The 19,434-nt window shown below is 39.4% G+C and overlaps 4 protein-coding genes across 6 annotated transcripts; 3 read left to right on the top strand and 1 right to left on the bottom strand.

Annotated features, from left to right (window-relative positions):
* Positions 1 to 202: 202 nt before the first annotated feature.
* On the top strand, positions 203 to 2,442 carry LOC111788463 (low-temperature-induced protein). 3 transcript variants are annotated; one of them, XM_087121520.1, is made up of 4 exons: positions 203 to 316; positions 445 to 711; positions 777 to 1,919; positions 2,160 to 2,442. In XM_087121520.1, exons 1-4 carry the CDS (start codon positions 262 to 264, stop codon positions 2,201 to 2,203), a joined length of 1,509 nt encoding a protein of 502 aa, XP_086977646.1. In that variant the 5' UTR covers positions 203 to 261; the 3' UTR covers positions 2,204 to 2,442. The 3 variants fall into 3 exon arrangements, with proteins under 3 accessions (XP_086977646.1, XP_086977644.1, XP_086977645.1); XM_087121518.1 differs by lacking the exon at positions 2,160 to 2,442 and having other exon boundaries at positions 777 to 2,153; XM_087121519.1 differs by lacking the exon at positions 2,160 to 2,442 and having other exon boundaries at positions 238 to 310; positions 777 to 2,153.
* A 110-nt stretch (positions 2,443 to 2,552) lies between these two features.
* LOC111787024 (Major facilitator superfamily protein) lies at positions 2,553 to 7,184 on the bottom strand. The gene is made up of 15 exons (XM_023667199.2): positions 6,883 to 7,184; positions 6,701 to 6,804; positions 5,837 to 5,915; positions 5,663 to 5,722; positions 5,510 to 5,576; positions 5,302 to 5,426; positions 5,106 to 5,207; positions 4,630 to 5,007; positions 4,481 to 4,528; positions 4,326 to 4,388; positions 4,138 to 4,218; positions 3,931 to 4,029; positions 3,082 to 3,219; positions 2,851 to 2,992; positions 2,553 to 2,772 (listed from the first exon to the last, which is right to left on the bottom strand). Exons 1-14 carry the CDS (start codon positions 7,093 to 7,095, stop codon positions 2,858 to 2,860), a joined length of 1,692 nt encoding a protein of 563 aa, XP_023522967.2. The 5' UTR covers positions 7,096 to 7,184; the 3' UTR covers positions 2,553 to 2,772; positions 2,851 to 2,857.
* Positions 7,185 to 8,400: 1,216 nt separating this feature from the next.
* Positions 8,401 to 15,131, top strand: LOC111786788 (uncharacterized). Its single transcript, XM_087121517.1, has 11 exons — positions 8,401 to 8,743; positions 9,157 to 9,246; positions 9,424 to 9,546; positions 9,868 to 10,035; positions 10,128 to 10,214; positions 10,352 to 10,479; positions 11,396 to 12,433; positions 13,586 to 13,765; positions 13,914 to 14,000; positions 14,089 to 14,178; positions 14,346 to 15,131. The coding sequence occupies exons 1-11, from the start codon at positions 8,723 to 8,725 to the stop codon at positions 14,923 to 14,925; spliced, it is 2,592 nt and encodes an 863-aa protein (XP_086977643.1). The 5' UTR covers positions 8,401 to 8,722; the 3' UTR covers positions 14,926 to 15,131.
* A 1,129-nt stretch (positions 15,132 to 16,260) lies between these two features.
* LOC111787414 (tropinone reductase homolog At5g06060-like) lies at positions 16,261 to 18,935 on the top strand. Its single transcript, XM_023667375.2, has 5 exons — positions 16,261 to 16,646; positions 16,743 to 16,950; positions 18,090 to 18,306; positions 18,397 to 18,503; positions 18,600 to 18,935. Exons 1-5 carry the CDS (start codon positions 16,357 to 16,359, stop codon positions 18,780 to 18,782), a joined length of 1,005 nt encoding a protein of 334 aa, XP_023523143.2. The 5' UTR covers positions 16,261 to 16,356; the 3' UTR covers positions 18,783 to 18,935.
* Positions 18,936 to 19,434: the final 499 nt, after the last annotated feature.

Here is a 19,434-nt window from a genome sequence, read left to right as displayed (position 1 = left end):
AGATTTGGAGGACATGAAGTTGATTTGTGTGGGTTGTTGGTCAATTGCTAAGAAGTAGGCTTATGTAAAGGAGAAAGAAAGGCCTTAATGAAAACTCTGTTGGATCTTCCCTCTTCAACAAACTTTGCCCACAAATATATTTAGTATACCATTGATCAGCTTCTTGTGGCTCTTGTTTAACCCCTTCCCTTCAAATGCACCTCTCTTTCACACACAATTAACCAAAACCGAAACAAATCGAGAGCTAACAACGTCGTCATAATGCATGTATATAGTGTCAATGCCAACCCATCCACGGGACAACTTCGAGGTATAGGTAAATTCACGTTTCTTGCTCCTTTGTAATTTGTGTTAAGCAAACCACACAGACAGGCGGAGAAGTGTCTTTCGTTTATTAAACAAATTCATTGAAAACTAACCGAGTTTAGGCATTTCCATACGTAGAGGGGGATTCTTCTTCCAAATGGTCGCCCGCACATTCTCCACCCGTGACAGGAAAGGACCGTGACCCTGAAGAGGATATCGATCACCATCAAAAGAAATCAGTTTTTGCGAAAGTGAAAGAAAAAGCAAAGAAACTTAGATACACTCTAAGCCACAAGAAGAAGCACGGCGAAGACGAGAATGCTACGCCGTCGTGGGGGTATAATTTGGATGAAAATGAAGAGGAAGAGGAGGACCATGTTGATGCTGAATATTTAGGAGCCCCAAGTAAGGTTGTTTCTGTTCATATCTTTCAAATCCTATTCTAAAATATGAACTTGTTTCATTTGCAGTGTATGAATCAGAGCTAGCACCAGAGGGCTGCAAAGAGAATGCCAGGCAGCATCCACGAGCCAATCCTGTGATTGCTGAGAATCATGTGTTAGCAAACAACATAAATCTTGCATCAGGACAAGATGAAAAACCTTTCACCTCGTCGGAAATGTCGTCTGAAATGATCGTCGAGTCGTCTCTTGGGAATATCAAAACAGGAACCGAAACTGCAGCTGCGAATACTACCATTAAGAGAATACAAGAAATGGAGGCTGCTAAACCTTCAAGTCCAAGCAAGACATTGACAGAAGCTGTAACTGAGAAGTTGGCACCTGTTTATTCCACTGTTACTGATGCTACTCATGCTCTTGCTTCAAAGATCCAAAGCCTCACGTTCTCCGCTCCGTTGAACCCATTGGCCAATTCTTCACCGGCTACTCCAAAAGACGCTTTTTCCCCAGCAACGCAGAAGAGGAGCTCTTCCCCAATGGATCAGCAAGCATCAAGACTTGGTAAAGGAACTGAGCAGATATGGGACAAAGGAGATTCAGTAAAGGAGTACCTGATGCAGAAGTTCGAGCCAGGTGAAGACGAGAGAGCGCTTTCTGAGGTGTTGTTCGATGCGCTGAGTCCAGGGAAACTGCCTGGAGATGTAGGTGTTGTGGAGAAGATGAGGGAGGCAGTAAGTTCCATGTTACAGGCTGATGAGGCACCACAGCCGGTGGCTACACATTTGGCTGAAAAATCTTTGCCACGGATTGAAACGGCACCACAACCAGTGGCTTCACAATTGCCTGCAAAATCTTTACCATTGGCTGAGAACTCACCAAAGCCAGTGGTTGCAACATCTTCATTGCGGGCTGAAACAACACCACAACCAGCAGCTGCAAAACAATCGTTACGAACCAAGAAGACACCAGAGCCCGTGGTTGCACGTTTTGTCACAAAACCTTCATTACCGGCTAAGGAGGCACCTCAAGCAATACTAGCACTACATTTGCCTGCAAAACCTTCATCACAGGCCAAGGAATCACCACAGGCACTCCTGGCTACACGCTTGGCTGCAAAACCTTCATTACCAGAGGCAACACCACAACCAATGATTACACATTTAGGTTCAAAACATTCATCTAGCGCTCCTATCTTTACCACTACCCACATGGGTGAGTTACTACACCTTCAGATTTCTACTTTTACAGATAATGTGAGATCCCACATCGGTTGGAGAGGAGAACGAAACACCCTTTATAAGAGTGTGGAAACCTCTCTCTAGCAGACGCGTTCTAAAAACTTTGAGGGCAAGCTCGAAAGAGAAAACCTAAAAAGGACAATATCTGCTAGCGGTGGGCTTAGGTCGTTACAGATAATATAACAGAATACAGCAATATTTCTTTCTGATGCAGTGGCTGAGGAAGAAGACCTAGAAAGAATTCTCCAAGCCAATTAACAGACATATTCAATGATATCAGAAGTTCATAGACACACACGCAAACAACAAACAATAAGCAATTTACAACTAAGTTGTATTGTACCAATAAAATATTTCTGCAGTATTGTTATTGCAGATTGATATGAAGAATGCAAGGGCTGCTTGTGTTCTAATCTTAGTTTTCCTTTTATGTTCAGAATTTTGTACTCTGATGGGTTTACTTTGAACCCTTAATAACAAATGTTTGTTTCTTGTGACTTCATAGTTCCCAGTCAAATTCTCGAACCGTTCAATATGCAGTTCCTGAATTTAGTTCTCGTTCTCGAGCCATTGGAACGGTTCCTGAAACATTGACAATATAATAATATACAAAACAAAGCTGTAGATTTCAATCATAATGGTAAGAACATTTAGATTTGCACATTTCAAGAAGGGAGAAAACCATGAGTATCAACTATTCGATTCGACACTGTTGTTCCTAAGCCACATTATTTATTTGCATATTGAATAGATCGACAAACTCTCTTCAATGACAGCAACGACCCGTCGTGTCAGCATCTCCAAGTGAGAAATATGCTGCAGTAGCTCTGCAAATGTTAGGTAATTCAACTGCTGCAAACATACGTTTATTATTGAAATCACACGAAAGCGAATTTGATCATTACGTGTTTATCACTTCAAGATTTTGGATTCGATTTCTTCCAAACTTAGACCTTTGGTCTCTGGAACTTGAAGAGCTACAAAAAGAAGTGAAAGCAATGCAATAGCACCGAAAAGAAGGAAAAGGTTATCCGCTCCAAGCAATTCCTGCAAAACAGCAATTTAAGCATTTGATGTCAATGACTCCAGAAATAGTGGAGACCAGTAAAAAACCAAGCATTCAAAGGAACAACAACCTTTAGGGGTGAAAATGCAAATGTGACGATGGCATTCGAACCGAAATTGGTAAGAACTGCAAGACTGATTCCTTTCCCTCTAGTTCGAAGTGGAAATATTTCGGACACCATAAGCCAACTAATTGGTCCAAAGGATATCTGCAATGGCATTTCAGTAAGTTTTTCACATCCTTTGCTGACAAAAAAAACCAGTAAAGCAAAGGATGGCAAGTGTTCCAGTTTCATTTTGAGTTTGTTTATAATTCAGAAGAGTGATTATTATATAAAAGTGTACATCTGTGGTAGAGAGATTGATCAACAAAGGATGAAGGGCCGATTGGGAAGAAAATGAAAGAGACTACGTTGGCTAAGGGTAAACCGATTGTGTTGGAAAAGGTGAGGTTGTATGTACAGAGTATGGCGAAGGGTGGAGCCGAAGAGTAATCAATCGGTTCCGCCTGCGGGAGCCATGGGGACTGCCCCTACGACATCAAAGCTAGCAGTGGTAGTGGAGAAGAAGATGAGTAGAGGATTCATAAGCCATTGAAAATAAAGGATCAGGGTTGCTAAACCGAAAGAACTCTGATACCATGAGAATATTTGCTAAAATTACCACACCTAAATGGTGTGAAAGTTCTATATTTATAATCAAATAAATTAAAAGGATATGGAAAGAGTAATAAACGGAAAGAGCAATATAAAAGATACCTATGTTAAGCCGTAATGAAAGGCAAATATCTAGATATTTGCATATAATAAAAGATCAAATATGATATACACGATAAACTATAATTCAGGACTAAATATCCTTAACAAAAGAGACCGATCAACAAAGGCCTCAAGGCTAAAGAAGCAAAGAGAAAAGTATACCTGGTAACAACCAACATACAAAAGCAGGGCACCAACAGCAACAATGGGGAACCCATCAAGAAATTTGTAGTAAGCTGAAAGAAGAAGCAAGGAAACCGCCTGCAGTAATAAAGATGGCAGAATCAGAACCCCCCAGCAAACAATTCCTCAAAGATTACAAGGTTATTGGAGGTGCCGGCAAGTTATGGATATGGTTATAGTGCTTACAATGCCACTAACACCTCCAATGAGCAAGGGCCTTCTTCCAAGATCATCAACTTTTAGAACAGCTACCCATGTCATAAGCAACTGAACGAAGAGCGATCGAAAGAAAATGATAAGAACGGTTATTATAGGACGACAGAAACAATCTCTTCCAGATTAGATTGCATATCTTTTAAAATTATCTCATGCACCTTAAATACCCCAATAACAACTGAGACTCTAGTAGCATCAGAGGCAGCAGCAAATCCTGCATTCTTGAATCATAATGGTGTACAGACATTATGATTTATCAAAGAGAAGAAAAACTGCCTTCTGGGTTATAATGTAACAAAGGGAAGGTCAAAACCTGAAGAATGGGACCGGCGTAATATAGAACGCTCGGCTGTCCAGTTATCTGTCACATCATAGATGATATAGTTTCTGGAGTTCTTGAATTATTTGCACTTTATGCTAAAATGTTATTCTCAAAATCAAATTTTAGAGATGACGAAAAACCTGCTGAAAGAGAACCAAACCGCCACCAATTATGAAGGCTTTCAAACTCGGGCCTTGAAAGACCTCCCAAATACTCCCTTCAGATTCCTGCTCTGAATAGGCAGATTTCAGGGAGAGAAATGTTTCTTCTATTTGTTTCTCAGATAGTTTATCACCAGGAGGTCGTCCTCTGAGTTTACTCAAGGCTACAATGGCTTGTTCTTTAGAATCCTGTGAAGGCGCTTTACCTTGAACGGCCCTGAGAAGTAACCAACGAGGCGATGGAGGGAGAATCGACATTCCTAATCCCATCAATAAAGCAACCGGTGCACTAAATCCATACATGTATCGCCATCCTCCGATTGTATTAATCTGAAGGCTTCCAACTAAATACCCCATCTGAAGAATAGCAATGGATTGGAAAATTAGCTCATAATCGAAATGGATTCTCGAAACGGAAGTAACTTAAACAACATGGAAAGGTTTATGAGCAGTACCAAGATTCCTAGTACTATAAACAGCTCCTTCAAAGATATTAAGGTTCCACGAATCCGAGATGGACATGTTTCAGCGATATAAAGAGGAGCCCCATGCATGGCCTGTTAAAGTGAAAATGTACCAACGCTAGTTTATAATGTCAGAATGCTCTTGCAATTTACAGGACTTATATGGGGAGTAAAGCAATAACATTACCAGACCAATGCCAAGGCCATAGAGAAGCCTTCCCGCCAGAAGAATGCCCAGATCAGGGCAACAAGCAGTGGTCAGGCTACCAAGTGCATATAGAACAGCTGCTATAATTAGTTCCCTCCTCCGTCCTTTACAACCGAGATAAAGAAAAACAGTCAATTTCATAAGAAGCTTCGAGCTTGAGTTTAAATTGAACACACCGAGCACGTACCGAGAAAATCTGCAATCGGGTACACGAGGAGGGAACCAAGAAGAGCTCCATACAAAGAGCCACTAACCTTAATTCAAGAGAATACAAGACGGGAAAGTTTGAGAGATATTTGCATCACAGTATGCAATTGTAAGTCCTATATAAGAAACTCACCACCAGACCAAGTTGAACGGCAGAGATGTTAAACCAACTGGTGCCACTAAGCTCAGGAGACTGACATTTTCAAGTAAAAAACACAAAAACTCATCAACAGTAAATGGTGACTTCTCAGCTAGAGAAATTTTTTTTCAGGGGAAATCAGATTATATCAGAAAAATGTAGTTCAACCTGCAATGAAAGGGTAGCTCCAGAGGTGGCACCAATGTCATATCCAAACAACAAACCTCCTATGGCAGGGAACACGAACCTAATAATACAGAAATTCGACGAGGCAACTGTTAGGAATCATTAAACCTCCACAATGGTATGATATTGTCCACTTTGAGAATAAGCTCTCATAGCTTTGTTTTGGGCTTCTCCAAAAGATCTCATACCAATGGAGATGTATTTCTTACTTAAAAACCCATGATCATTCTCTAAACTAGCTAATGTGGGACTCCTCCCCTCGAAAAAAGTACACTATAGAATCTCCCCAGAGGCCTATGGAGCCCTCAAACAGCCTCCCCTTAATCGAGGCTCGACTCTTTCTCTAGAGTACTCGAACAAAGTACACCCTTTGTTCGACACTTGAGTCACTTTTGAATACACCTTCGAGGCTCACAACTTCTTTGTTCGACATTTGAGGATTCTATTAACATGGCTAAGTTAAAGACATAGCTCTGATACCATGTTAGGAATCACGGACCCTCCACAATGGTATGATATTGTCCATTTTGAGAATAAGCTCTCATGGTTTTGCTTTGGGCTTCCCCAAAATGCCTCATACCAATGGAGATGTATTCCTTACCTATAAACTCATCATCATTCTCTAAATTAGCCAACATGGGACTCCCTCCCAACAATCCTCAACAGCAACTCGCCAATCCAAAAAACCCAAAAGTATGAAAATGCAAACTAGCTAAAACCAGACCCAATTGACGAATTGAGACGGTTCTTAATTCAATAAAGAGCTACCCACATAAACCCAGAATTTTACTCAACAAATAGTACAAGAAGAAATCAGCAATGAGCACAAAAGTAATGGAAACGTACGGCAAAATGACAGAAGACCAAGAAAACTCTTCTTCACTGTCTACTTCAGAACCAAGCGAATTGGTTTCTTCCTCCCCAGACGAATAATCAGCCCGATCACCAACCTACAGACCAGATAAGAGTTAAAGCAAAAAACCCCAATTAGCAAACCAAATTAAAATGGAATCCCGAAACTTATGGACCTTGGCGATGAGCCGAAGTTTGCAACCGGAGGAAGAGATTGGTTTATGGAACAGAGGCTCTAATTTGCCACTGAATGATGAAACTAGCAGTGGGGTAGTGCGAGTAGAGGAGAAGACAACGCTTGAACCAATCACTTGGGGTTTACATGTTTTTGAAAGAGAAAGCTTATGGGTGAAGAGAGGTCGAATTGGCGCACAGCAATCCATGGCCATGGCGGAACGATCGCAGAGAGAGAGTGATGAATTTGGGCATTGTCATGCTGGTGCAATCCATTGTATGTTATCTATCATGTGTTGAGAATCTTGTGGCCTCCTTTCATTCGTATTTATTTTCCTTTGACTTGTCATGTGTAAATTAATAAAAATACCGTTCATATTTATGCTATATTTAAAAAAATATTTTCTAAGTTTAAAAAGTAATTCAAAAATAATTTAAACTTTTAAGAGAAAATTTTTATTTACAATATTTCGTAAGGGAGCAATAAACTTACACATTTATTATAAAGTCGTTAAAACAATCTGGCGAAAAATAAATAATACGAATTTAAATAAACGAATAAATAAAATATTTGTTGTGATTTAACTTAAGGGTTATGGAAACAACATGAATGCATTTGTCCTAGCTCTGATCCCATGATGGTGACTGTAATGTCGTCATTCGTACAAGGATGCTTTACACTTACTTGAAAAATAAAAGTAGTACGTGGTTTGAGTAGTTTATAAATACTCAATAAGTACCTTTATTGTTGGGTCGAAAAATGCGTATACAAGCCATCATGGTTTGACATATCCTTTCGTAAAACATTTCATGGCCTTAAACTCTGCTTTTAGATCCGAGCAAAATTTAGATATGTAGTACTTCTCAACATATAACCTACGACCCACGATATGAAGTTAAGAGATAATATATGATTCAATTCATCAAACGGTGCCAACTAATTATACTTTTCGCTTGAAAATAACTTACATTAATTGACACACTAGTTGCGAATGCTCTTCAAAATGTCAAAATCAGCTTGAAATGATCCAAAATAGTTGGGTAAGGGACCCAAGACTACACTCCAAGAGGAATTAAGCAGATATTTAAGAAACAATAGTAAAATGTAAGAAATGAAAAATTACCGAGAAGACGGAATAATAGTAAAAATGTAAGAAATGAGAAATTACTGAAAAGATGTAGGGGAGATGGGTGATGTATGTGTTCAACAAAAGTTTTTTTAATTCGATATTTTCATTTTTTAAATTAAATTTCATTAATTAATTATAGGAGTTGTGCGGTGTACCTAAGTCCATTAATATAATCATTACCAGTAAACCATGTACATCGAACTTAGTTTAAAGGTTGAAATTTAATTACAAGTAAGTTTTTAAATTTAAAAAAAATTGAAAATTAATAAGGGGAAGAATTAAATTTATTATTATTATTATTATTATTATTATTATTATTTTGGAGTTAAATAATTTAAGCAATGAATTGTATAAAACAAGAGTTGGATATTTATTTACAAATAATTTAGCCCTAATTCAACGAGGTTGAATGAGGAGGAGGATAAAAGAGTACAAATTTCGGATGGCTCAATCCGTCATTCGAATCGTCTTTGCAGCTTAATCGAGGGCGTGTTCAGTCCAATTCGTCTGGTCTCCGAGTCGTTCCCACGCTCTCGCCTTAGCTGCCACTGTCGGGGAGTGTTCGGAGCTTCATTTCTCCCGCAGCTTCTCCCCAACCCATCGCTACCAATCATCACTTGCAGATGTACTCCAACTAACCCTAATTCCTTCTCCACTCACTCGCTCACCGTCTCATCAAACCCACCTTGGTTCCCACCACAAGCCCTAGAAAATGTCGGGCGGCTTTTTCCGGGTAATGATCTAAACAAACTTACAACTCAGTTTTCAGCTTATTTATTTATCTCGAAACGAATCGGCGTGTTTCTGAAGCTAAGCCTTAACATTTGGTTGGGCGATTATCTGGGATTTAGTTCTGTTCTTCACTTTCTGTTGTTTGGAAAATGTCGAGGCTTTAGGTTTTGATTGGACGAGTTCTTCTTAAGCCAGAGGACTTCCCATCTTGTTTTTTGTTTATAAATATTTTTGTGTGTTTTAGCTAGAAGAATTGTTGTTTTTCTTGTTAGATCAGAACAAAATTTTCAGAATTGATTTATCTTTGTGGATTTGTCCCGTATGTTTATGGTGTTCATCTCCTTGCATTCATACCTCCAGTATTTTCTTGAGGTTTTAATAGGTTTTTCTCTTTGTTTCATTATCATTGACTAGGGTACGTCTGCGGACCAAGACACTCGTTTTTCGAACAAGCAAGCAAAGCTGCTGAAGACACAGAAGTTCCCGGTTGAACTAGAACAGTTGGTTTGTTTTTTTTTCCCCTCTTCAAATTACTATTATATGGTGTTCGTTCAATTGTCACAGATGTTTGTTTACGATTTGGTAATTGCAATTGAGCTAAGTGTTCAACCGTGCTGTTACGAATATCTAATTATTTTAAGGGTCAATCAGTAAATCTTAAGCACGTGTGACGTTTCTTAGGTGGATATGACAAAGGTGAAGATGGATGTTATCAAGCCGTGGATTGCTACGAGGGTGACTGAGCTCCTTGGGTTTGAAGATGAAGTTCTTATTAACTTCATATACGGCCTTTTGGATGTCAAGGTAGTCAAAATATTTGTACAATAGAATTCAGGCAATTTTCTGCTACCTCAATATTTTACTCTACACTTCTCTCTCTCTCTCTCTATCTATCAACCTTTGAGATGCTAATAGGTATTTTATCCACTAAGTTCGGATTTGCCTCTCAGATTTTCTTATTATAATTGCATTATGTGATACATGGTCGTTCCTTTTTGTGGCAACTAATTGGTTGCTATGCTCAAGCCATACTATGCTCAAGTCACAGTTATAAAAATAGATATTCTATTTGCACTTGGGCAACATACTGTTCAATATGCATCAATTATAACTGCTTTGGTGCAGGAAGTAAATGGGAAGGAAGTTCAAATACAACTCACTGGGTTCATGGAAAAGAATACCGTGAAATTTATGAAAGAGCTTTGGACACTACTCCTTAGTGCCCAGAAAAATGCCAGTGGTGTCCCTCAACAATTTTTGGATGCCAAAGAAGAAGAAATTAGAAAGAAGAAGGTTCTGGATTTGGTCAAGATTTATTGTACTAGTGGTAGTTACTTAGATTACTTGGTGTCTTTCTACTGACTTGTTCTCTTTGATTATTACAGGCAGAGTCAGATTTTCTTGCAAATGAAATTCAGAAAAAGAGAGAGAAGGAAAATCGAGAAATTGAGGAGCAGAGATTGAAGAAGATGGTAATTAGTTTATTCATGTTGGAGTTACTATTTATTCAAATTGGTTGTTGGTCATAACTTTTCTTTGTATTTCCTCTGGCATTCAGCTAGCTTCTGCAATTATTTGGGTTCATGTCCTTTACCTCAAACTACTGTAGGATGATGGGGCTGAAAAGGTGGCCGCTTTGGAGCCTACCTCAAAGAATGTGCGCTCAAGGGCTATGAGAAATCATTCAGAGGAAGAGGAAGGGGCTGAAAAGAGAAATGGTTTTAGGGGAAGAAGCAGGTAACGAATTTCAATAAACTGATTTTCAACTTTAGTGTGATGATTCATTTTTGTACCTTTAAAATTATATCGAAGTTTACCTTCTTTCTTATCAAGTCTAATGTCATTGCTTGAAGAGAATATGCAAACGACTTAAGATTTTTACTTGGACAATGGCATGGAGTGTAGTGGTGGGAGTTTTGAGTATGATTGATAACAATTCTGCCACTGGATGCTACACCATCACTTTGGTTTGCTTGTGCTAAGAAGTCGTGCATTCTGTCTTCTTGAAAGTGCACTGTAATGTTCAACCGGATTCTTGACTAGAAGTCTTTGAGAATGATATACTCATGCATGTCTGATATTTATAACGGTATTGCTAAGCATAAATAAGCTTCAACTACAAGTGACCAAGAAATTTTCTGTATATAAGAAAGTGCATAACTTCTTCTAACCAACATATACTGAATTGAGTATTAATAAAGCTAATAATATATTGTAACAGAGTCTGTTGGTGTCATTTAGCTCTTCAATCTCCTTTACTCCTGGATTATTTTCCAAATTGATGCATGCTGCCCTCTTGGAATTTCTTATCATATTTCACAAGTCACAAATATGTGGCACATGGGTCTTTTGCAAAGGCTCACCTTCAAGGTCTTTAAGCCAGCCGGTTTTAGTAGTAGTTCTAGAAGTTACTTTAAGTACGCTGTCTATTTTAATATGATAATAGGGATCCAATGTAATTAATATATTTATATTAGTTAAACAGTTGCATATCTTATTTTCTTGTTACTTCTAAGTTTTAGAGATGCACGTGTCTATTTGTGTTACTACAATAAAAATGTTTTTTTTTTTGATAGAAAGTATGTGAGACTACTATGGAGGTTTTTGGAATCTCCTTTTTTGTACTAATGTTTTTGTCATACTTTTTTTTTAGTGATAGACACAAGTCAAGAAGCATATCTCGATCACCTCAACGACGACGGAGCTCTTTTTCACGAGCAAGATTGTCTGCGAGTCCACATCGAAGGGATCGTCGTGATTCATTCTCTCCCCGACGTAGAACACCATATTCAAGGAGATCTAGATCTACTTCACTTCGTAAATCTCGTTCTCCTTCTCAACATAGCTCACCATCTCCTCCTCGTAAATCACCATATCGATCACCTCCACCTGTACAACGTCGATCATCATCACCTACCCGCCGAAGGTCACCATCAGTTGATAAGCATAAGAGATCACCGTCACCCGTTGGCCAACGTAGGTCACTATCACCTATAAGACGTCGTCGTTCACCTTCAGGTATTCGACGTCGTAGATCACCGTCACCTAAATGGCGTCGTAGATCACCATCACCAGAGTGGCGCCGTAGGTCTCCATCACCTGGACGACGTCGTAGATCGCCATCACCAGGGCGACGTCGTAGGTCACCATCTCCTATACGGCGTCGCAGGTCGCCATCTCCAATACGGCGTCGAAGGTCACCATCTCCAGTACGACGTCGAAGGTCACCATCCCCACCACGGCATCATAGATCACCATCTCCACACCGCCGCAAGTCACCTGCTTTTGCACGTCGTCGTAGATCACCATCTCCATCACATCGTCGAAGATCACCATCTCCGTCACGCTATGGCAGATCACGCTCACCTGTTAGACGCCACAAGTCTCGCTCTCCAGTACGACGGCGTTTGTCAACTTCCTCCTCACCAGTACGGAAATTGGATAGGTCATCACCACTTGATCATCACAGAACACCCTCACCTCTGGAACATAGATCTCCATCAACCCCATTGAGCAAATCACCTCCATCACCACTAAGGTCATCTCCAGCACGCCTCAAGAGATCAAGTCCATCTCGACGTAGATCCATTTCACCATATGATCGGAGTTCATTGGAGGAGCAGGGAAACCTTTCGCCTGTCAAAAGAAAATCTGCACATCAGAGGAGGTCTCTCTCTCAATCTCCCGGCAGGTAATTCTTCTCTTCTGTGTTAAGCTTGCATCTTGTGTAATAGTTTCTACCTACTTGCATGTGTGTTTGATGATTGTCTGAAATAAGTAGACACAATCAATTTGGATTTCGGGCGCTAGGAATTATATCTTATGCAATCTATTTTTGTAAATTGTTGTTAAAAATTGCTAGATGGCAAGGGTACTAGCCACTACAGAAAAATAAATCTACTGGATGTAGCTGATTTTTTTTTTTTTTTTTTTTTTGTGTGTGTGTGTGTGTGTGTGTGTGTGTGGATATTTTATGTCGAGAACCCTCAAATCAATGTCATAATGAAGCACCTAAACAAAATTAAGCTTTCAATCAGATTTCTGATATGCATAGCTTAATGAAAGATGTATCAATTTGATTTCTCTATTCACCCATCAGAGGTTTAGCCAGATAATCATGGACGAAACCTGTAGTTGTCCTTGAGGTCATAAATACAAACTATAGTGGTCCCTGCACAGCCAATTAAAACCCAAATTCCTGAAGGCAAGCTGTAGCGGTCACTAAATAACACTGGTCCTGAGAGGCACTTTTCCTTGTTGTTAGTCCCTGTCGTTGAGGATGCATACATTTTTTTTATTTGCTGGGGAGCGTTTAAAGATTTGGATCAGATTCTTTGGAAATGTGAATTTGAGTTTCCTTTTGGATTCTTATTTGGAGTTAATTGGAGTCTTTAATTATCTGTTTGGCTCATATGATGCTATTTGATGATGTTTTTTGTTCGTTTTGCGATAAGGGTTAGATTCTTTGACATTCGAGTTCTTTTGACATTCTTTGGAGCATTTGAGAAAATTAGGAGAGCTTAATGGCCCCTCTTTGTACTTGTGTTTTTCTGTAATAATCCTTTATATCTTATTCTTTTGGATGGAAGTTGTTTTGTGTATGCTTAGGTTTGCTCGTTTTGACTCCTATTGAGCCGTCAGTTGTGTAGCCTTTTTTTTGTATCCTTTCCATTTCTCTCCGTGCACATTTTTTTCGAGAACATATCCTGGAGTTTTCAGTTGCATTGTGAGATATGATTGTCTTGTGGGATTAATATGCACATTAATCTTCATTTATCTTGACGCTGTTCAGATGATTAAGGTTTCTTCATGGTTTTGATCACATCTTAAAACTGTGATACAGAAATGTTCAGACATCCCCAGCATCGCAACAACCTTCTAGGTCATTGAGGTCGCCAGAAAGGAATTCTAGGGAAGGGAACAATTCCAATACCAGAACATTGGCTTCACCATCGTCTTTGGAGAAGTCTCCAGCACTAACAGATTCTCCACCAGTTACGAGGAGTGCTAGCGATGATAGGAGGTGATCATTTTTCTGATTTATTATAACGCTTCGTGTTTTTCTATTTCATTAACTTTTCGAGCTTTTTTAGTTTATATGATTGTTGCAACTTTGGGAGGCCAGTCCTCAGTTTTGTAAGGATAAACGAACAATGTTCTCATCATGGCAGGTTAAGTTCACCACGTTCACGGGCAAAGCAGTATCGTCATGACAGCCATTCAACAAGGACAAGGGAAGACGAGGTCACCTACGCTAGGTGAGTTCAATTATGAGCCAATGAACTATTCATTTGTTCTTGTGGGTTTCATTTTTTGGATTGTTATTTTTTATTATATTCCTTGTAGGGAGAGTGGGAATAGAAAGTCCCTGAATTCTTCCATTGTCGGTAAGACGAAAAATTCTCCTGTGGATGCCAAAGTTCTCTCACCTGGAAGGTTAGTTTATGAACTTGCACCTGATGCTTTGGAATTTAGAAAGAAATATCAGGAACTAAAGACCTCATTCTCCCATCTCTTGGACAAATATATTCTGATAGTTTAATCATTTATATGTGAAGTCACAGATTTGCGCTCGTGTTTGTGTTTCATGTTTATTTTTGCAGTAGTAAGCATTCTCGAAAGGAGGCGCCTGCAAGCCCCGATGTACAAAAATCTTCGTCATCACACAAAGAAGGTATGAAACAGGATGAAAAGAGCCATTCGCTCCCAAGTAAGACGAAGGAAACTGAGCATTTGACAGTTGAAAAAGTTGATCATAATAACCGGGACGAGGCTTCAGATTCTGATTTGGAGGAAGGCTATAAGCGTAAAACTGGAAGTAAGGAGAAGAAAAGACACAGAAGATCAGACAGACACGACACTTCTTCGGACTCCGAAGACAGCTATGATACTGAATTGGAGAGGAAGGAAGCCAGGAGGAGGAAGAAGGAGGAGAGGAGGTTGCGGAAGGAGAAGAAGCGCCAAAAGCGTGAAGAGCGTAGGCGGAAAAAGGAAGAGCGGCGTGCAGAGAAGACAAAAGCCAAGGACCTTAGTGACGATGACTCAGATGATGGTCAAGATGCAAAGGATGAGTCTTATAAGCGTAATGGCGCAGATGAGGCCGAGCACAAAAGACTAGAGATCGAGTTAAGGAAGAAGGCACTGGAATCGTTCAACGCGAGGAAAGGACGAGGCCCTGAATAGTCTGTATCAAGTAAGTATCTTTTTCAAATTTCAGAATAGTCTGTATTATGAAGCACATCTTTTCACATAAGAGGTACATTGTCATCTGTAACTTCCCTTTAAGCCATGCGGCTGAATTCACAAATGGTGATTTCTTGAATGTTCCTTTGAACGCAAACTCTAATTAAGTTTCCATATGATGGAAAGACAATTACCCTCTTGCCTTTCTTGAGCTTGTTTTAGGCTTCTTTTAGATGGTCCGATACATGATTCTCCAAATTGCATTCGACCGTTTTAAAAACGTTTAATGTGTGGAAGTATGTTTTATCTTGTTGAACTATGATCAAATTGGTGATTGATTGATTAAGGTGGTTGACACTATTGTTATTTGTTTAATTAGATACTTGAGTGACTTCTAATATGTATATTTCCTAAATTTACTAATTAGTAAGTAGAAAAGATGACTCATATGTGTTTATTTTTTGAAATAATTTAACCAAAGTTTGTCACAAATTTTATTCTTGGGTTACTTTAAAATAAATTTTAGAAATTACACGAAAAATTAGAATGATTTACTTAATTGAAATTACACGGCCAATTAGAATTGTTTACAAACATATGCAGATACTAAGAATGGTTTCAAACATGACATGAATGAATAACTAAATGACATTCTTAAACATGACATGAATGAATAACTAAATGATTGATAAGGGCGCACACTAAAGGATGAGGTAATACAGCCAGAACCACACCTGTAACTCAGGTCAATTCACGAGGTTTTTTTAAATCCACCAGTAAGATACACGCAAAATACGTACAGGATCATCATTAAGACTACATCATACTTGCCGACCATCTATGAACAGATCGGATTAACCAACCAAAGTTAGCTTCCGTTATTATATATTGAACAAAAGCAAAAGCCTCAGTAACGGTCAACTGAATGATCGATAAGGGCGCATGAATGAATAACTAAATGATTGATAAGGGCGCACACTAAAGGATGAGGTTAATACAGCCAGAACCACACCTGTAACCCGAGTCAATTCACGAGGTTTTTTTAAATCCACCAGTAGGATACACGCGAAATACATGCAGGATCATCATTAAGACCACATCATACTTGCCGACCATCTATGAACTGATCGAATTAACCAACCAAAGTTAGCTTCCGTCATTATATACCGAACAAAAGCAAAAGCCTCGTCAACTAAATGATCGATAAGGGCGCAAGAAACATGGTGGAAGATGGAGGGACGAGGGGTATTTGAGAGATTTCACATACATAGAAGTAGCTTTAAAAAGGTCAAAAAGGGCATTTAAAAAAAGTGGATCACTTTTGAAAATAAAACACGATTTGGATTAATTTTGCAATTTTCGAAGGTGTTGTTGAAACTCGAATCGCAGACTGGCGAAGCCTGCAATCTGTTGAGGCCATCCCCAAGAACAATGTTCTTGGCTCTTGTTTCTCCTTCACCCTTCGATTCACTCTCTTCTTCTACCTTCAATCCCTCACAGCCCCATCTTTCAACATTTTCTTCATCTCCCATTTCCCGCTCCTTCAAACCTTTTTGGCTTCCCACATCAAATTCAACTCACAAACTCGTTAAACGCCTCAAATCCATTAGAAATCAAGCTGAATCCGACTTCAAAACCAAAAATGGCAGCACACCAGGCGACCATCGGTGGTCTCTTCACGGAACGACGGCACTCGTTACCGGCGGCACTCGCGGAATCGGGTAATTTTATATCTATGTAGACATATAAATTATCGTTTTAGATTGTTGGGTTTTGTTCCGCTGTTTTTGAGAATTTGGAAATGGTTTTTGGTTTAGGCGTGCGATTGTGGAGGAATTAGTGGGTTTTGGTGCGAGAGTGCATACTTGTTCTCGGAATGAGAATGAGCTGAAACAGTGTTTGAGGGATTGGAAGGATTTGGAGTTCGAGGTTTCTGGATCAGTTTGTGATGTGTCTGTTCGAGCTCAGAGAGAGGAGCTAATGAAGACTGTGGCTGATACTTTTGATGGGAAACTCAACATTCTTGTAAGGTGCACCTTTCTTGTGCTTTGCTTAGCTTTAGATTAAGATGCATTTTACTTCGTTGGGTTACTTTCCTGTTCTCTCTTGTGCTTTCAATGGTTGTAAAAGTGATATCAAAACTCACGAGTCAATGCCAAGAACTAAGTCTAGGAAGCTACATGAAGCCTTAGCTAACATGTGTAGAACCATGAGTGTTTGGCTCAAGGAAGTGCAAAACATAGGATGAAGAAAGCTTCTATTCAACATAGGCTAAAAGACGCTTCCATGTATTGGAGGTGTAACGGCCCAATCCCACTACTAGCAAATATTGTCATCTTTAGGCTTCCCCTCAAGGTTTTTAAAACGTTTTTGCTAGGGAGAGGTTTCCACACCTTTATAAAGAATGTTTCGTTCTCCTCCCCAACTGATGTGGGATCTCACAATCCACCTCCTTTGGGGTCTAGTTTCCTCACTGGCACTCGTTCCCTTCTCCAATCGATGTGAGACCCCACAATCCACCCATTTCTAGCCAGCGTCTTTTGCTGGTACACTATCTCGTATCCACCCCCCTTCGAGGCTCAACCTCCTCGCTAGCACATTGTCTAGGGTCTGGCTCTGATACCATTTGTAACCGTCCAAGTCCACCGTTATTAGATATTGTCCTCTTTTGGCTTTTCCCTTTCGGGCTTCCTCTCAAGATTTTTAAAACACGTTTACTTGGGAGAGGTTTCCACACTCTTACAAAGAAGGTTTCGTTCTCCTACCCCAATCGATGTGGGATCTCACCGGAGGACTTCCTCCTTGAAGACGAGCAATTACCAAAGGCCAAAGTCCATAGACAAGCTTTGGAAACCCACACACGAACCTTGGACATTTTGAGCTATCCTTTGAGCCGGATTCTAAATGTGTTTCTAAATTCCTTTAGGTTAGTTACTCACCCTCAAAGGCCTAGGAGGAAGCTTGTAGCTAGTAGGAGGCATGCCTAATTCGTACGTTTAAAATTGTTGGATATCTTGATGATGAAATGAATTTGAGAGGTTTTTCTATGAACCCATCTTCCAGCATCAAATGGGCAAATTCTAAATCCAAGAACAAAAAAAAAACATGATTCTTTCAATCCTTACAGACCATGAACACCATTTCTACGATCATCAATCTTGTAGGTAAACAATGTGGGTAGAAATATACGAAAGCCAACAACAGAGTTCACAGATGAAGAATTTTCTTTCCTTATGAAAACGAACGTCGAATCTGTCTTCCATTTATCTCAACTCGCTCATCCTTTTCTAAAAGCCTCGGGCGAGGGGAGCATCGTGTTCATGTCCTCCGTGTCGAGCTTTGTCTCTCTGAAGTCCATGTCTGTTCAAGGAGCAACAAAAGGTGATCGATCAGTGATCAATTTTACCTGTGGTTTCCAACTTTTATGGATGCAAACATTAGTTTCCTGAACTTTGTAATGACTCTTTCCAGGAGCTATCAATCAACTCACAAAATATTTAGCTTGTGAATGGGCAAACGACAACATAAGGAGCAACGCGGTCGCCCCGTGGTACATCAAAACGTCAATGGTAGAACAAGTAAATCTCGAATAACCCCATTTTGTCTGAACTCATGAATAATCACTCGTGATATTTGTCTCGCTTTACTCGTGCTATATATATCTTATCTGCTAGGTGTTGAGTAACAAAGCATACGTCGAAGAGGTATATTCTCGAACTCCACTTCGACGACTCGGAGAACCGAGTGAGGTATCGTCTCTGGTTGCATTCCTTTGCCTACCTGCTTCATCTTATATTACTGGCCAAATCATTGGTGTCGATGGAGGGATGTCTGTTAATGGCTTTGATCCAAGTTAACATTAGAAGGAACAGAGATATTGAATGTTTTTCTATATACTATTCTAGTGATCATTTGTTTGTTTAAGTGTCCAAATTATTGAATAAAGCTCGCCGGAACGATTGTAATATCTATCGGTATATATTCAAGATACGTCTTATAATTTTCTTGTATATCTTATAGTGCGAAACTAATAACGTAAACGAATAGGTAGCTCGATATAATTTTCTTGTATATCTAAAGTAACTTTAGATAATCAATATGTTTGATTTAAAAAAAACAAATTAATTTAAAAAATTATTTATCCTATTTTGGTGCATGGTCAGGTTCTTAAGGCATGTGTCAGAACAATCGCGGGTCTACATTTTTCAGGAATTATATGATCGTTGGTGAAATAACGTATAGGTCTGGGTGGGATAATACAAAATAGAGCCGTTGTCAATTGGTATGAAATCGAGAAGGAACTTCCAGATAGGGGTGTGGGGTTGAGGAATTTTTTTGACCCAACCAAAAAGTTCGGGTTGGTTAGATCGTTAACCCAACCCAACCTTCTATTTTCGGGTTTGGGTTCGGGCTGTTAAGAAAATATACACACACAAACACAAATAAAAAATAAAAAAAAAACCACAAGCAAACTTATCATTAATGTAGTCCTCTTAGTATATTTTATAT

Source organism: Cucurbita pepo, chromosome 2 (genome assembly GCF_057944985.1).
Source record: "Cucurbita pepo subsp. pepo isolate OVF chromosome 2, ASM5794498v1, whole genome shotgun sequence".
Taxonomy (NCBI): domain Eukaryota; kingdom Viridiplantae; phylum Streptophyta; class Magnoliopsida; order Cucurbitales; family Cucurbitaceae; genus Cucurbita; species Cucurbita pepo.
This window is presented reverse-complemented; position numbering and strand designations above follow the sequence as displayed.

Coding starts and splice junctions, on each gene's coding strand:
- LOC111788463 (XM_087121518.1), top strand. CDS start 262: ATGCATGTATATAGTGTCAATGCCAACCCATCCACGGGACAACTTCGA. Junction 317..444: donor GGGACAACTTCGAGGTATAG/GTAAATTCACGT, acceptor TTCCATACGTAG/AGGGGGATTCTTCTTCCAAA. Junction 712..776: donor TGAATATTTAGGAGCCCCAA/GTAAGGTTGTTT, acceptor TTTCATTTGCAG/TGTATGAATCAGAGCTAGCA.
- LOC111787024 (XM_023667199.2), bottom strand. CDS start 7,095: ATGGCCATGGATTGCTGTGCGCCAATTCGACCTCTCTTCACCCATAAG. Junction 5,577..5,662: donor CCGTTCAACTTGGTCTGGTG/GTGAGTTTCTTA, acceptor TCTTGAATTAAG/GTTAGTGGCTCTTTGTATGG. Junction 5,427..5,509: donor CCCGATTGCAGATTTTCTCG/GTACGTGCTCGG, acceptor TCGGTTGTAAAG/GACGGAGGAGGGAACTAATT.
- LOC111786788 (XM_087121517.1), top strand. CDS start 8,723: ATGTCGGGCGGCTTTTTCCGG. Junction 10,215..10,351: donor AGCAGAGATTGAAGAAGATG/GTAATTAGTTTA, acceptor AAACTACTGTAG/GATGATGGGGCTGAAAAGGT. Junction 14,001..14,088: donor GACGAGGTCACCTACGCTAG/GTGAGTTCAATT, acceptor TATTCCTTGTAG/GGAGAGTGGGAATAGAAAGT.
- LOC111787414 (XM_023667375.2), top strand. CDS start 16,357: ATGTTCTTGGCTCTTGTTTCTCCTTCACCCTTCGATTCACTCTCTTCT. Junction 16,647..16,742: donor GGCGGCACTCGCGGAATCGG/GTAATTTTATAT, acceptor TTTTTGGTTTAG/GCGTGCGATTGTGGAGGAAT. Junction 16,951..18,089: donor ATGGGAAACTCAACATTCTT/GTAAGGTGCACC, acceptor TCAATCTTGTAG/GTAAACAATGTGGGTAGAAA.